The 15,209-nt window shown below is 39.3% G+C and overlaps 1 protein-coding gene across 11 annotated transcripts in view; it reads left to right on the top strand.

Annotated features, from left to right (window-relative positions):
* The window catches only part of HIVEP1 (HIVEP zinc finger 1), a 136,765-nt gene that overhangs the window by 69,992 nt on the left and 51,564 nt on the right, over window positions 1-15,209 (top strand). For all 11 annotated transcript variants that reach the window (XM_086370292.1, XM_086370295.1, XM_086370289.1 and 8 more), the window contains one exon: window positions 10,115-10,168. In XM_086370292.1, coding sequence (XP_086226418.1) covers window positions 10,115-10,168 — 54 coding nt within the window. The remainder of the gene's footprint in view (window positions 1-10,114; window positions 10,169-15,209) is intronic.

Here is a 15,209-nt window from a genome sequence, read left to right as displayed (position 1 = left end):
TTTAAATTACCAGTTCTCTGCAGTCATAATTTTTTAAACATTTTATTAGAATCAGGGAAAATAAGGTCCACATATTCTGTAGTTTGATGCGTCTTTCATTTTTTTTTTTTAATCTATAGGCACCATTCCCAATTCTCTTTCTCTTTCTTTGCAAATCGTTTACCAAAGAAACTAGACTTTTTGTCCTGTAAAAATTTTCATTATTGGTTTGTTTTTAAAGGTTCAAATATATAAGTAGATTTCTTTAAAAATTGTTTTAACGGGTGCCTCTTAAGTCTTCAGATATTTTTACGTATCATCAGATTATATTTAAACATGCATTTATTGGCCAACATTACTCCATTTATAGCTTTCTTTATGGCTTTCAAATCTATATTTGTAGATTTGAAATACAGAATGTCCTTTGAAATAAAAAGTCACAAGAAAAAATAAGACAGAATAGATAAAATTACTTTAAAGACAGCTATGAGAGGTGCCCATAACTGTGCATTAGATAACAAATGCACTGTGTCTGCTCCATTTGCAGTAGGAGCTCAAGGAATAATGTGGATTTCTACATCCATGGATCCCTAGTTGCGTTCATCAATGCTTTATTTGTCCTTAAAATTGGTCAGTTCTTCCACTCCCATCAATAACTTTGTGTAACTTTTACCAGTCTCTAAGACCCCTTAAGACCTCTAAGCTTCCCTGGTGGCTCAGATGGTAAAGCGTCTGCCTGCAGTGTGGGAGACCCAGGTTCGATCCCTGGGTTGGGAAGATCCCCTGGAGAAAGAAAAGTACCCACTCCAGTATTCTTGCCTGGAAAATCCCATGGACGGAGGAGCCTGGTAGGCTACGGTCCCTGGGACTGCAGAGTCGGACAGGACTCAGCGACGTCGCTTTTAGATTCACTTTCCAGACACATAATCACTAAACTCCGTTTTCTTTCTAGGCATCCAGATGTTATCTCAATACAATTGTGAAGTCTGGATATGAACTCCCTCCAACTTCCTTCTCATCAGCAGACTTTTCACATGACCCACCCTTCTTTTGTGCTTCCCTCTGACCTCAGAGCATCGCCCTGGGTGTTTCCCTATTCAAAATCAACCCGCGGCCTAGACTCTGGGCTGCCCTCCACTTTCTTCAGAGCCTTGCCCTCCGTATCCCAACTCTTGCCTGTATCTCTCCTCTCTTTGTGTTGGTTCCTTCCCTTGGGTCTGTGGCAACCCACTCCAGTGTTTTTGCTGGGAGATCCCAGGGACAGAGGCGCCTGGAGGGCTACAATCCATGGGGTCGCAAAGAGTCAGATATGACAGCGTGTAAACAACAGCAGTGGCCTGGGTCTGTAAACACCCTTGAAAAACACGTCAAACCAAACAACCTTCCTTTGCGCTGTATTTCTCTCCGGACCTCAAGTTCACTGTCTTCTTCTTTGCTGAGTGCTTTGAAAGACAGTTCTGTTCTATTTTGTCCCATCACTTTCTCAGCCCTCTGCCCGCCAGCCTCTCTTTCCACTTCAAGGCTTCAGGAAGCGTTACTGGGACCTCCAACTGCTCAATCCAGGAGAAGCTTTTTCCATCTTCCTCAGTTGCATCATCTTCTCATTTGTCAATGAAATACTGTTCTCTTGACCTTCTGTGGCCAAATTGTTTCTGATTCTCCTAATTTCTTCAGCTTTTTTTTTTTTTTTTGGCCTTTTTCTTGGGTTTTTCTTCCTCTACCTCTCATCCCACCAGTGATCTTTAACTGGAGGGTAGGTGGCCCATTAAAACATTTGGCAAAGCTTTAAAAATTTATACAGTCTGGGACACCATTCCTATAGTTTCTGATTCAGTAAGTCTTCCTAGAAGCCTATAATATAGTAGTTCTATGATAATAGTCTGTTGTCTGAAGGTGCCACAGTTTACTAAACCATTTCTGAAGTATTCAACACGTATTTATTGAGTATCTACTATATTCTAGGTATCATTGATTATTTATTAATAAATAAATTTTTTCCTTTGTGGAAACTACAGTGATACTTTGTTCCACTCCTTTCATTGTCTTAGTCTAAAATCAGTACTTGAATCAGCATAGGAAAATGCAGAGATTGGTCTCAAAGATCTTGATGCTTATGGCCAAATTACTTCATAGAATAATTATATTTTTGCTTCCACCTACTCCATGGTATGGTTTTAGCAACCAGTTACATAAGAAGGTGGCTCTCAAATCGCGTGTCTTTAACTTGCTGTCTCAGGTTTACGTTACAAACTGCGATGAGTTCCTGACTCGTTTTCTGCGTCTTTGCCTCTGCAGCCTCCTTGTCCTCCCCTCTCTGAGCTCCCTCCTCCTCCAGACAGGAATTCTCATTTGCTTCTCTGCTTGCACAGCATTGGTATTATTTCTTCCATGAAGGTGCTTCAGGACCATTCTTCCTGTTTGCAAGACGGTCGCATTCGCATGCTTCTGAGCTCCCCATGGACTTAGTCACACAGTCACCGCATGGAGAGGGGTTGCTTGTTTACTTCTCCAAGTTCCTTCATGCAGGGTTGTTCATCTTTGTGTATCCTTAGTGCTAGCCCACAGGAGTTAATAAATATATTCTGAACCAAATGAACCATTCAGCGTATTAATGTTTTTATGTTTTAGAAATTATCCCGGAGTCTTTCATATGATCTGGAAATTTGGAATTTAGAACCTATTTACAGATGACTTTTTTTTTCTTTAAATAATTTAAATCACATTTTTAGGGGCTTCCCAGGTGGTACTAGTGGTAAAGAACCCGCCTGCCAACACAGGAGACAAAAGTGACGTGGGTTCAATCCCTGGGTCGGGAAGATCTCCTGGAGGAGGGCATGGCAACCTATTCCAGTACTCTTACTTGGAGAATCCCATGGACAGAAGAGCCTGGCAGGCTATGGTCCATGAAAGTGAAAGCGAAGTCACTTAGCTGTGTCCAACTCTTTGCTACCCCATGGACTGTAGCCTACCAGGCTCCTCCCTCTGTGGGATTTTCCAGGCAAGAGTACTGGAGTGGGTTGCCATTTCCTTCTCCAGAGGATCTTCCAGACCTAGGGATTGAACCCACGTCTCCGGCATTGCAGGCAGACGCTTTACTGTCTGAGCCCCCACGGAAGCAATGGTCCACAGGGTCGGTTCATGAAGAGTTGGACATCACTGAAGCAACTTAGCATGCGTGCGTGTATTAGGGTTTTTAGTGTTTATTAAATTTAGATAATATTTTATATTGAAATGTTTATTATAGGTAGTTTGTTAATTGAAGAAAATAGAAATAGCATTAAAACTATTAATGTACTACCCTCAGATAATCATTATATTTGAGCCTCTTTACAGAAATTGTGTATGTGTGTATATACACAGACATCTGCGTGACACAGTGTGTTTTTACTTAATATACTTCGAGCGTTTTTGCCTTTCAATAAGTATTTCAAAAGTATTTTAAATGGCTGCCCGACATTCCATTCTATGGAAATATCACAGTTCTTTAGTCCCTTATAGTTTTACATGTAAAATCGTCCCCAAGTAATTGTTAACATAAATGCTGTAGTAAATACTGCAATAGTGATTCATTTATTGAACAAATACGTTTTGAGGGTCTACTGGTCTAAGCACCTATGTGCTCTGTTGAATAAGAAATCGCTTTAATGAAAAAAGCAAGTGCGTACACAGGGTCTCAGAATATCCCATGGTGAACGATGCCTAGGGGCTGAGAACTCTGTGCTGGGGGCACAGACCAGGACCTGAGGAGCAGGTCAGGGAAGGCTTCTGAAAAGAAGTGATCACAGGTTATTGGCTAGTCTCTCTGTTTCGGGATGTGTATCAGAATACCACTTGGTTAATATGATGACGTGTAACCTGTTTTATTTATCATTGATTTTTTTTGTTTTGCTTTTTGTTCACACTAAAGATAAATATTTTAATCAAGTACGTTTTGAACATTATTTAAATTGCCTTCCGCCTCACACCCATCCTGTATCCTATTACAGATGATAATAACATGTTTTCTAATATTGGATAATGGGCTTCCCTGGTGGCTCAGCAGTAAAGAATCTACCTACAATGCAGGAGACATGGGTAGGGAAGATCCCCAGGGGAGGGAAATGGCAGCCCACTCCAATATTCTTGTCTGGGAAATCCCATGGACAGAGGAGCCTGTTGAGCTCTAGTCCAAGGGGTCTCAAGAGTCAGACATGACTTAGGGACTACATCACCACCACCAATCCTGAGATATCTTTGCAGACTTACTTTACACCCTCATTGGGTATGGCTTTCTAATCTTGGAATGTATGTCTGGGTGTGGATTGTTAAATCTATATTCCTTTGGGAGATTTTTAAGTAGTGTTAATTTTTCTGCTCCTTTGGTCACATTTTGATAGCAGGGTTGTAGCAGCTTTTAAAAATTATTTAGAACACCTTTTGTGTTAGCTTGTGCTCTGGGACAGTTTAGGAGAAATGTTTATTCTTCAGAATTGGTAAGAATCTGATAAGACCATCTTGGCCTTTAACCTTAAAAAAGTAATTCTGTGTTATTCCCTGGTTACTTTCTCAGTCTTCTCTAGTTATTCTAGTTGAGTTTCTCTTTCTGGACAAGCTGAGTAATTTTACATTTTTCTAGAACTTGTTAATCACAGTCTTCACATTCATTAGGGCAGAGTTGACTGTCTTGCTCTTTTTTTTTTTTTCCCCGCTTATTTCAGGCCGTATTTTTCAGGTTGAAATATTACTAGTCTAGACTATCATTTTTTGGCAGATCTGGAAATATGAAAGGTATAATTTACAGGTTAAAATGTGTTACCTACAAAGCTAGGCTTACTTAGCTGATTTAGTAGTGAGCACCAGGACCGTCATTTAGAAGAGCACGTATATGTGGTTATGGGTGTTGGGCGCACTTTTCATATTACATCATGGTCATATATTTAGTCTTATTGAAATAGCTCGAGCAGTTCCCAGTGAGAATAGGGAGCTGGTGCTGACGTGTGATGACGGGACGTGGGAGTTAGGCTTATTCAGTAGTAAAAATAGTGCAATCACATACGGTGATCTTTTTTCAATCAGATGGTCTCCCTCTCCGTAAACAGAGGTGCCTTTTACAGTTCCTTAGGATCTGCCTCATAAAAATCTACTATTAGTGTTTCCATTTTGCTGCGTGAAGGAGGGGACCCCCTGAGCGTCAGAGCAGAGGTTACGGGTGCCTGTCAGAACAGCAGGCAAGGAGGAGGTGCTGCTGGAATTGGGGTGATCATTTAACTCCTCGCTAGGTCGGAAGGCGTGAGGAACAGCTGGTTCACGTGCCCTTTCAGGGCACTGATGCAGTTTCTGCAATGCAGAAATCATCTTTAAGCTTAAGGAAGATAAAGCTCCAGGTTCTTACGTGGAACCACCGAAGGCCAGTGCTCAGTTTGTGGGCGCCTGTTCCTTTTTCCCTTTTCCAGAATGCACCCGTGCTTTCCCCCGTCACTTGGCAGGTTACCGTCAGCACTTCTACCGTGGGCAAATCACTCAGTCCCCCTTACTGTCGTAACTGCTAACACTCATGAGACAACAGAGCAGTGGAGAAACGGATCCTCCCCACAGCAGCGGTGGCTCTGTGGGGGGTGTTAAAGCAGGTTTTCCTCCAGGAGCTGATATCCCGAGGCGATAGGGTGGGGGCCTGCGAGTGGAAGAGTCTTGGGGACCCGAGGGCACCTACACAGAGGTGTGGCTGCTGCCGCAGACGAGGGAGTGGGTCCACGGAGAACTTCGTTCGCTGAGCCAGGGAATTGGGCTTTATATTTACCATCAAGTTGGTATTAAAATGATTGTTGAAAGGGTATTGAAATGCAGAGCCATTTTTTTTTTACACTTTATATTTCTAGTTCCTCCTTGTGTACCTGCCACCAGGTAGACAGTCAATGCAATAAAAACAGACAACTGTTGTTGAACCAAGTCCTAGCAGTTTGGTGGGTTGGTCCCCAAAACTGACGTCCTGGATCCTCGTGCTCTTGAGGAGGGGTGCTGCGACTCTGAGATGGTGCAGGAGACCCCCTGCCTTTCATTGGAAGGTGAAAATGGTCAGAGAGTGGGCTACTGCTGCTAAGTCACTTCAGTCGTGTCTGACTCTGTGCGACCCGAGACGGCACCCACCAGGCTCCCCCGTCCCTGGGATTCTCCAGGCAAGAATACTGGAGTGGGTTGCCATTTCCTTCTTCAGTGCATGAAAGTGAGAAGTGAAACTGAAGTCACTCAGTTGTGTCTGACTCCTAGCGACCCCATGGACTGCAGCCCACCAGGCCCCTCTGTCCATGGGCTTTGCCAGGCAAGAATACTGGAGTGGGTTGCCATTGCCTTCAAATCCTTATTTGAGGATTGTTTTATTTTTATAAATGATTTGTTTTTAATGATCCCATCTTCTTCCCAGAACCCCAAAAGAACGGTGGTTTCCTAAGGGCTCCAGGAATTTTTTTTTTTTTTTTTGGCTCAGTGGTTTCAGATTATGTTTCACAAATAGATCTTTTTTTTTTTTCCTTTATTTACAGTTATTTACCTGTGGTGAAAATAAAATAGTTTTGCATTGTTTTCTTACACAAACAAAAGCTTTAAAATATACAAGGCATTAAACAAACTTGTTTATAGCCTGTACTGTTAACAAATAGTTTCTCTGCTTTACCAGAGAAGACAAACTATCAAAAGGAGCACATTTTTAATAGTTGCAGAACCAGACTTTAACCTACGCTGTCAGCAGTCTCTCCCCAAGCCTGTCACTCTTTCGGCCACGGGTTCTTCTGGATCTTAGGGACAATTATGGATCCATTCGTGTATTACCAGAACCTTTTCCAGGTGACAACTCCAAGCATATTTAGTAAAAGTTGAATTAATTACAGTTACATCTTAATTTAAATACAGGAAGAACTCATTACAGTAAGAATGTGTTACTTATTTTAGATTTAACAGCATGGTGTTGGAGAAGGCAATGGCACCCCACTCCAGTACTCTTGCCTAGAAAATCCCATGGACGGAGGAGCCTGGTGGGCTACAGTCCATGGGATCTCTAACAGTCGGATACGACTGAGTGACTTCACTTTGACTTTTCACTTTCATGCATTGGAGAAGGAAATGGCAACCCACTCCAGTGTTCTTGCCTGGAAAATCCCAGGGTTGGGGGAGCCTGGTGGGCTGCCGTCTCTGGGGTCGCACAGAGTTGGACACGACTGAAGCAACTTAGCAGCAGCAGCAGCAACAACATGGTGTGAATGTCCATTTTGCACATATATCTGTTTTTATTTTGAAGCAGCTGAGAAACTACTATTTATTTCTGAATGTGTAGTTTTTATGAAATTATGAGCTCGGATAACAGTGACCTTGGGGAGGGCATGATGGAAGGTGTCTAAGAACCTGAGATCCTGTTCTAAACAACACGTACCCCCCTGCTCATCAAGGCTTATGACGAGAGGTGTCCTGGCTGGGAGGCGCAGCCCTTGGCTGAGAACTATTTTCTGTCTGTGGGTTCAAGCCATGGGTTTGCTGTCCAGCATGGGGCTGTGAACCAATGCGTCTGGGCAAGGCAGCATTTTTTCATTTTTAATAAGAAAGGACAGAAATTAGTGTATGGGTAAGTTGGTTTCTGAATTATGTATACATGTAATATATATACACACACATGTGTAATTGGTTGGAATGTAAAAATACATTCCTTACTCTGGGTCATAGTGAAAAAAATGATAAATGTTGCTTTTAAACACTAGTAAATTACCTTATCTGGACCAATTAAGAGCATATAATAAATGAGTACTTTCTCTGTAGCTTTGGAGAGTGTCTTTAAAACATCATATTTTACCAGGAGAATCATAAAACAGAGATTAAATATAAACAGGACTTTTTCTAAAAAGTGAGGCAAGAGCTCATAATGACTGTTATAAACTCTGTCATTTAAGACTGTAATTACCTATTGAATTAGAGTTCCAGGTAAAGGCATTTAAGTAAATGCCTATACCTAACACAGTAGATACCCCAATTCTACTGATGTAAATTGAAGTCATTTTTGCAAGAATTTGTCATGTACAAATAGAAGGTGGCCAAACTTCAATATACTAAACAGAAACTGTTCTTTAAATATGTGTTAAATCATGAGCTTTTGCTGCCTGGAGCCCCAGTTAATCCTATTAATAAAGAGTTGTTTTATTATATAATACCAAATTATGTATGCACAAACTCTTACACATAGTCATTACTGCCATGAATATATATCAATACAATATATACATACATATTATTTATGGTTCTTAAGTTTAGACAAACTGCTGGCATGGAAATAATAGTGCTTTTCATTTTTATGTTTCTCAAAGACTGTGTATTTAATACTTATTTACATTTTTAATATCTCCAATGTACTCTCCAATATACTCAGTATTATTTATTTTTGAAAAAGTGGGCCTTGTGCTTTTGTCATGTATATTAATATAAATTTCAGTCATACATTTGGAATTCTTTTGGAGTAAAAGTACTGCTAAATACAGAATCTACTTTCTGCATTTATTAAGGGCTTTTTTTTCCCATTACTGTTTCATTTTACTCATCATTTCATGAGAAATAACTAAAAGCTTGCAAATGAGGGAAAAACTGGTATTTTTTCCAAAGACTGTCTCTTCTCCCCTCAACTCTTACTCTGGATCTGCTAATTAGCAGGGAGCAAATAGGACGTTGCTGTGGGGATGAAGATGTACTTGTGATAAACCGTGGCTTGTTTCCTTCATTCTCATGCTCCCCGTCTGCCTTGATAAGGCAGGCTGGATGGATCAATACGCAATTGAAAGAAGTTTGCTCAGTGAATGGAAGGTTCTTTGAGTTTCTGGCTTTTCCGGCAAGGCTGATGGGGGAAGAGGCAGGTTGCACCAGAGACGGAAGGGCCTGTGGAGGAGAGGATGCCATCTTCCGTGGCCAGCGATGGTGTTTAGTATCGGTGACCATTTTGGGAGCTGATAGTGGATACTGGGAGGTATGAATGGCTGACATACCAATATTTTGAAAGCATTTAAACTGTACTCCAATGGACTAGCTGAAATGTTACATCATTATGGTTACGGTATCCATTTCAGTACAGAATAGTACCTAGGAATTGTGTTAACTTTTGCTGTTACAGTCAGTATTTAGACCACTGTATTAAACTTAGAATTGGTTTCTGTCAATCATCAAATATGTATATCCTTATAAAAATATAAATTAATTGTTACCAACGTAGAACATGCGCTTCCTTACCAAATCCAGTTGTGCTCAAAGCTCAGATGGGAGAGCTGCAGCTCTGGAAGGCAGCCGCCCCAACTCTTTGTTAGTTATTGCTTCTTTCAGAACTGTGCTCATCTAAAAATGATGATTGCAGAAATGCTGTATATTTGTTGCTGTTTTTTAGTTGCTCAGTCGTGTCTGACCCTTTTGTGACCCCATGGACTATAACCTGCCAGGCTCCTCTGTCCATGGGATTCTCTAGGCAGGATGACTAGAGTGGGTTGCCATGCCCTCCTCCAGGGGATCTTCTCAACCCTGGGATCGAACCTGAGTCTCCTGCATTGCAGGTGGATTCTTTCCTGCAGAGCCACCAGGGAGGACCTTAGTTTTTATTTAGAACCTCTTCAGTATTCCACCCTCACACTTCATGGGTGGTTATTCTGTAACCAACTGTTGGCAAAAGTATCATGTTGCTGCTTTTCAGCCCCTCATTTATTGTTCATCCTTTTATTTCTTCCACATTTGACTTAGGTCTTAGGCCGTCTATGAACTCAGCTTAGACTTATTTCTAAGCCAGTTGGCATTTGTTGAAACTCATCAGTGAAATTTGTATGTCTTCGTTAAAAAAAAAAGAATTATTTTTATGTGTTTTGAATAGGCAGCTAAACATTTTAAAATTATGATTCAGTATTTAAAACGCACTAATTATTTGCATTGTGAAAACAATTGGAAGTAGCCCTTGTGACTAAGACTTAATTAAAATTATAATTTTAAAAGGACTATTATTTAACAGCTTACACGTATTTGTTTCATAAATAATTCATTCAACAAATATTTATTACTATGTGTCAGGTACCACTTATAAGTAATATATTTGTTTTGCTGTCTTCTTATTTGTGTATGGTGAATTAATTTATACTTTTTTTGTTTTTCTTAGACAAAATTGAAGAAGCACAAAAAGAACTAAATGGGGCAGAAGTGTCAAAAAAAGGTAAGTTAAAATCAACCCCAGTATAGGCTTTATTCTTGCAGAGATTCCTGTATAAATACCTTATTATTGCTGCCTTTCTAAATGAATCAATGTAAGATTGATACCTAAAAGTTGATGGCCTTTGCTTTATGAAATGTTTAAGTGCATAGCATGTTCTGTGACCGTTTCCCAGATGTTAACTGTTTTGCTGCGGGGAGTATGACAGCTTGTTGCAGATCTTCTGAAAGTCCTATTTGGGAGACTGTCACATAGCTATAAATAGGGCCACGATAATGCGTACTGGTGGCTGTGTTCACGTATATGCATGCTTATGTGTGCTCCAGTGGCAGAGAATTTTTTTTTTTTTTTGATGTGACAAAAGCCTAAGACAACCAAATAACCCAAGTGCTAGTCAGTGTAGGGATAGTTGCCCCAGTTGTAGTACCTTCATATTTTGGGATGTTATGCAGCTTTTTAAAAAAACATTAGTTATTTCAGTTGACTGTGATGATTTGTTGCAGTGGTGAGAGAAGGGGCAGAGGAAGTTGATTAACTTATTTATCTGGATCTTTGTTCTTTACTTAGTTTTCATGGGTAAATTTTGTATAAGGAATAAAAAGCTTACAAGCAAAAAGTGGTTTTCATCACAGAAAGCGTACTGATTATTTTCTAAGCTAATCTGAAAAAAGACATTTGATGTAGAACCGTCTGTGGAATGGGAGGAAGACAGGAAGGTGGATAGAGTTCGAACATGCTCTAATGTTAATGGGTAAAACTGATGAAAAGGATGTAAGATTCTCTTTATGGCATTTAGATTTCATGATTTATTTTTGCTTTGTGCTTGTTCTATCTTCTTATTACTGCAGGATATTTTGGCAGAAAAATTCAGCCGTGTAGGATTCCAATCGAAAGTCTTGTTCTTTTTTTTTTTTTAATCTAAGTAGATTCCTAACTGGGCTTTCCCTGTGGCTCAGTGGTAAAGACTCTGTCTTCGATGCAGGAGACGCAGGAGACTCTGGTTCGATCCCTGGGTCGGGAAGATCCCCTGGAGGAGGGCATGGCAACCCACTCCAATACTCTTGCCTGGAGAATCCCATGGACAGGAACCCTGACAGTCCATGGGGTCGCAAAGAGTCAGCGACTCAGCAGCAGCAGCGGTTCCTAAGTGGATGCCTTTGGTGGAAATAATTTCAGGTTGTCCACGGTCTCCGTCCCTTGGCCCAGCCTGTGCAGCCTCCAGGGCTGTTTGGGGCTGGTCTGAGCAGTTCCACTGTGATGTGCAGACATCTTAAAAGTATTTCCCCTCTTTATCTGTTCCCCTCACCACTTACCTTGGATTTCTGGAAAGCCCATACCAAACACGACCCTTCAGTGGCACTCTTGCCAAAACATGATCTAAGAAGAGTTGAGAAGTCACCGCAGCCAGGCCATCCCTTTGAAAGGTTGGCTGAAGATCCCTTCCGCACACTGCTGAAATCCTAAAGCACTTGAGACATTCAGGCTGTAAGAACCTAAGAGTTTAAACTTTGTCATGGTCAGTCTTTTCCATGTCTAGTAATGGTTTAGAGCTGCTTCAGTTAGCAATATAAATGTGTTCTTGTCTTACTTTTCCTTCTTTCCTACCCCTGTGGCCAAGAGCTTTAAAAACAGTGAACCAAGTGTCTGATAGGAGAGAGGAAATGGAACAGAGGTTCTAGAAAAAGAAATGGGATAATGAGGTTGAAGTAATCTAGGGCTGCATTTGGCAGGCTACATTTATTTAAGACCCAGGATGAATACCAAGCAAGCATTGTTCTGTGCAGCTCACTGCCAGTGTTACTACTCAGCTTTCATTTTTACATATGCATTCTGGGCAAATTAAAAATAAAGTAGTTTTGCTCCAAAATATAATTGAGGAATAATATCAGTTTGTCTTTAACAACACGAGATGAACTTTTCGAGTAACAAAGGTCCTTGAGATTTCTCAGATCTTTGCTTGTTGAACTGTCTTGTTTGATGAAAGGAAATCCTTTTCTTCTTTTGTAGAATATACTTTAGAAATTTGGAGTTATTTATTGTTTTTATTGATTTATGGGTCATCTAGAGTAGATTGTTTTTTCACTACTTTTCCCAACTTTTGGTGATTTCCCCCTGAAAGTTTAACTTTTTCTACATCTGCCTTTTTTTCTTTAATTGCTACTTTGTTCTAAGGCTTTGTGTCAATTGAAGATGGCTATAGTCCTTAACCCATTGGAGGTTCTTTCTCCCTCTTCTTTTTCTTACCAGTAGGACAAGTAACTAATTTATCTTCAGAAGCATTTAGGATACTGGTAGGCTCTTAAAGAAAACAAACCTTGCTTATTGGTATATTTTAAAAAGATATCTTTCCTGTTTTCTAATATTTTAAGGAAAGATTAATCTGTGTAGTACAATATGATGACAGAGAAACTGACTTTGTTCATTATATACCAATAGAATAAAGAAGTGCACTAAATTATGGTAGCATATTTCTTTTATTCTTTCTCTCTGTTTATGAATGAAAATCAGATGGCTTGAATTTTATTTATTTTGGTTTTAACCAATTTGGGGATAAATATAAAAAGCAGCATTCATCAATTCTCTATAATGTCCTTATTTTCATCCTTATAGTGCTATATACTTGGTTTTAATATCCATTGTGCTTGACACTATTTCTAAAATCATTGTGTGAGATTTAAATAAAATAAATAGTGAATGTCACAGATGTAATGATGAATATGCATAAAGTGAACTGGGAAGAAATAAATTATCAGTTAATTAGGAGAGCTTTTATGTGCTGTTGCATGAATAAACTTTGATTTTAATACTTTGTTTTAAATTTTTATCACACAATATTTGACCCATAAAATAATCCCTGTAAGTATATGTAATATATATCATCACATATATATGCAGTGTCATATATTATTGTGTATATATTTTATATATGTGTGTAATATTATATATTATCACATATGTTTAATACATAGTACTTACATTAGTAGGTCTCCTGGTGGCTCAGACGGTAAAGTGTCTGTCTATCAATGTGGGAGACCTGGGTTTGATCCCTGGGTCGGGAAGATTCCCTGGAGAAGGAAATGGCAACCCACTCCAGTACTCTTGCCTAGAAAATCCCATGGACGGAGGAGCCTGGTGCAGGCTACTGTCCATGGGGTCGCAAAGAGTTGGGCACGACTGAGCGATGTAAGTATATGTAATATGTATTATTACATATATATGCAGTGTCATATATTACTGTGTATATATTTTATATATGTGTGTAATATTATGTATTATCACATATGTTTAATGCATAATACTTATACTAGTATATATAATGTATATTATTATAACATCATGACAATAGCATGGTAATCTTTGATTCTAATAGCCAATTTAAGAACTGGCACATTGCTAATATGTACTTTTGTATCAACCTATATACTAGTCTCCATTTCATCCCAATATTTGCTTGGTAGAAAGTCTTAACTTTGTGTCATCATCTGCATTTCCTCTTTGAAAAAATGTCTATTAACTTATTTTGCCTCATTTTTTAATTAGGTTGTTTGGGGTTTTTTATTTGATGTTGAGTTATATGAGCTCATATATAGCTCATATGCTGTTGAGTTATATGAGCTGTTTATATATGTTGGTTAGTCCCTCATAGGTCACATCATTTGCATATATTTTTTCCCATTCAATAGGTTGTCTTTTCATTTTGCTGATGGTTTACTTTGCTGTGCAAAAGCTTTCAAGTTTAATTGGGTCCCATTTGCTTATTTTTACTTTTATTTCCTTTACTTTAGGAGATGGACCTCCCCCCCAAAAAAATACTGCTGTGATTTATGAAAAAACATATTTTGCTTCTTTTCTTCTAGGAGTTTTGTAGTATCCAGTCTTACATTTAGGTTTTTAATCCATTTGGAGTTTATTTTTGTGTATAGTATTAGGGAATGTTTTAATTTCACTTTTACATGTAGCTGTCAAGTTTTCTCAGCACCACTTATTGAAGAAACTTTTTTCCCCAGTGTATATTCTTGCCTCCTTTGTCAGAGATTAATTGTCAATGTATTTAATAAAATTACTCCAGCTTTCTTTCTTTCTTTTTTTTTTTTTTGATTTTTTATTTATTTTATTTTATTTTTTGACTTTACAATATTGTATTGGTTTTGCCATAATTACTCCAGCTTTCTTTTTTTTTTTATTGTATTTTATTTTTTGACTTTACAATATTGTATTGGTTTTGCCATAATTACTCCAGCTTTCTTTTTTTCTCTTCAGTCAGGTATTTTTCTTATAATTTATCCATTTTGTTAGACATTTAAGTATATTGGCAAAAAGTCATTCATAGTATTCTTTCTCTCATTGCTGTGGGATCTGTAGTTGTGTCTCAATTTTCTCACTGTTCACTTATGCCTTTTCTCTCTGTGTTGATTAGTCTTGCCAAAGGTTTCTCTGTTCCACTCCCCTTTTACTGTAACTTCTCAGTTTCTTGATATCATCTTGTATAATACTTTCCTGTTTCATTACATTTTGCTCTGCATTATCTTTTCTTCTTCTTTGGGCTTACTCTGTTATCCAGTTTCTTAAGTTGGTCAGTTCAGTTCAGTTCAGTTCAGTCGCTCAGTCGTGTCCGACTCTTTGCGTCCCCATGGACTGCAGAATGCCAGGCCTCCCTGTCCATCACCATCTCCCGGAGGTCACTCAAACTCATGTCCACCGAGTCGGTGATGCCATCCAGCCATCTCATCCTCTGCCATCCCCTTCTCCTCCTGCCCCCAATCCCTCCCAGCATCAGGGTCTTTTCCAATGAGTCAACTCTTCGCATGAGGTGGCCAAAGTACTGGAGTTTCAGCTCTAGCATCAGTCCTTCCAAACAACACCCAGGACTGATCTCCTTTAGAATGGACTGGTTGGATCTCCTTGCAGTCCAAGGGACTCTCAAGAGTCTTCTCCAACACCACAGTTCAAAAGCATCAATTCTTCGGTGCTCAGCTTTCTTCACAGTCCAACTCTCACATCCATAATGACTACTGGAAAAACCATAGCCTTGACTAGACGGACC

The sequence above is a fragment of the Bos grunniens genome, chromosome 23 (genome assembly GCF_055505025.1).
Source record: "Bos grunniens cultivar Pamir isolate PY7600 chromosome 23, Bosgru_T2T1.0, whole genome shotgun sequence".
In the NCBI taxonomy this organism is placed as follows: domain Eukaryota; kingdom Metazoa; phylum Chordata; class Mammalia; order Artiodactyla; family Bovidae; genus Bos; species Bos grunniens.
Note: the sequence above shows the minus strand (reverse complement) of the source record. Positions and strands in the feature narration are given on the sequence as shown.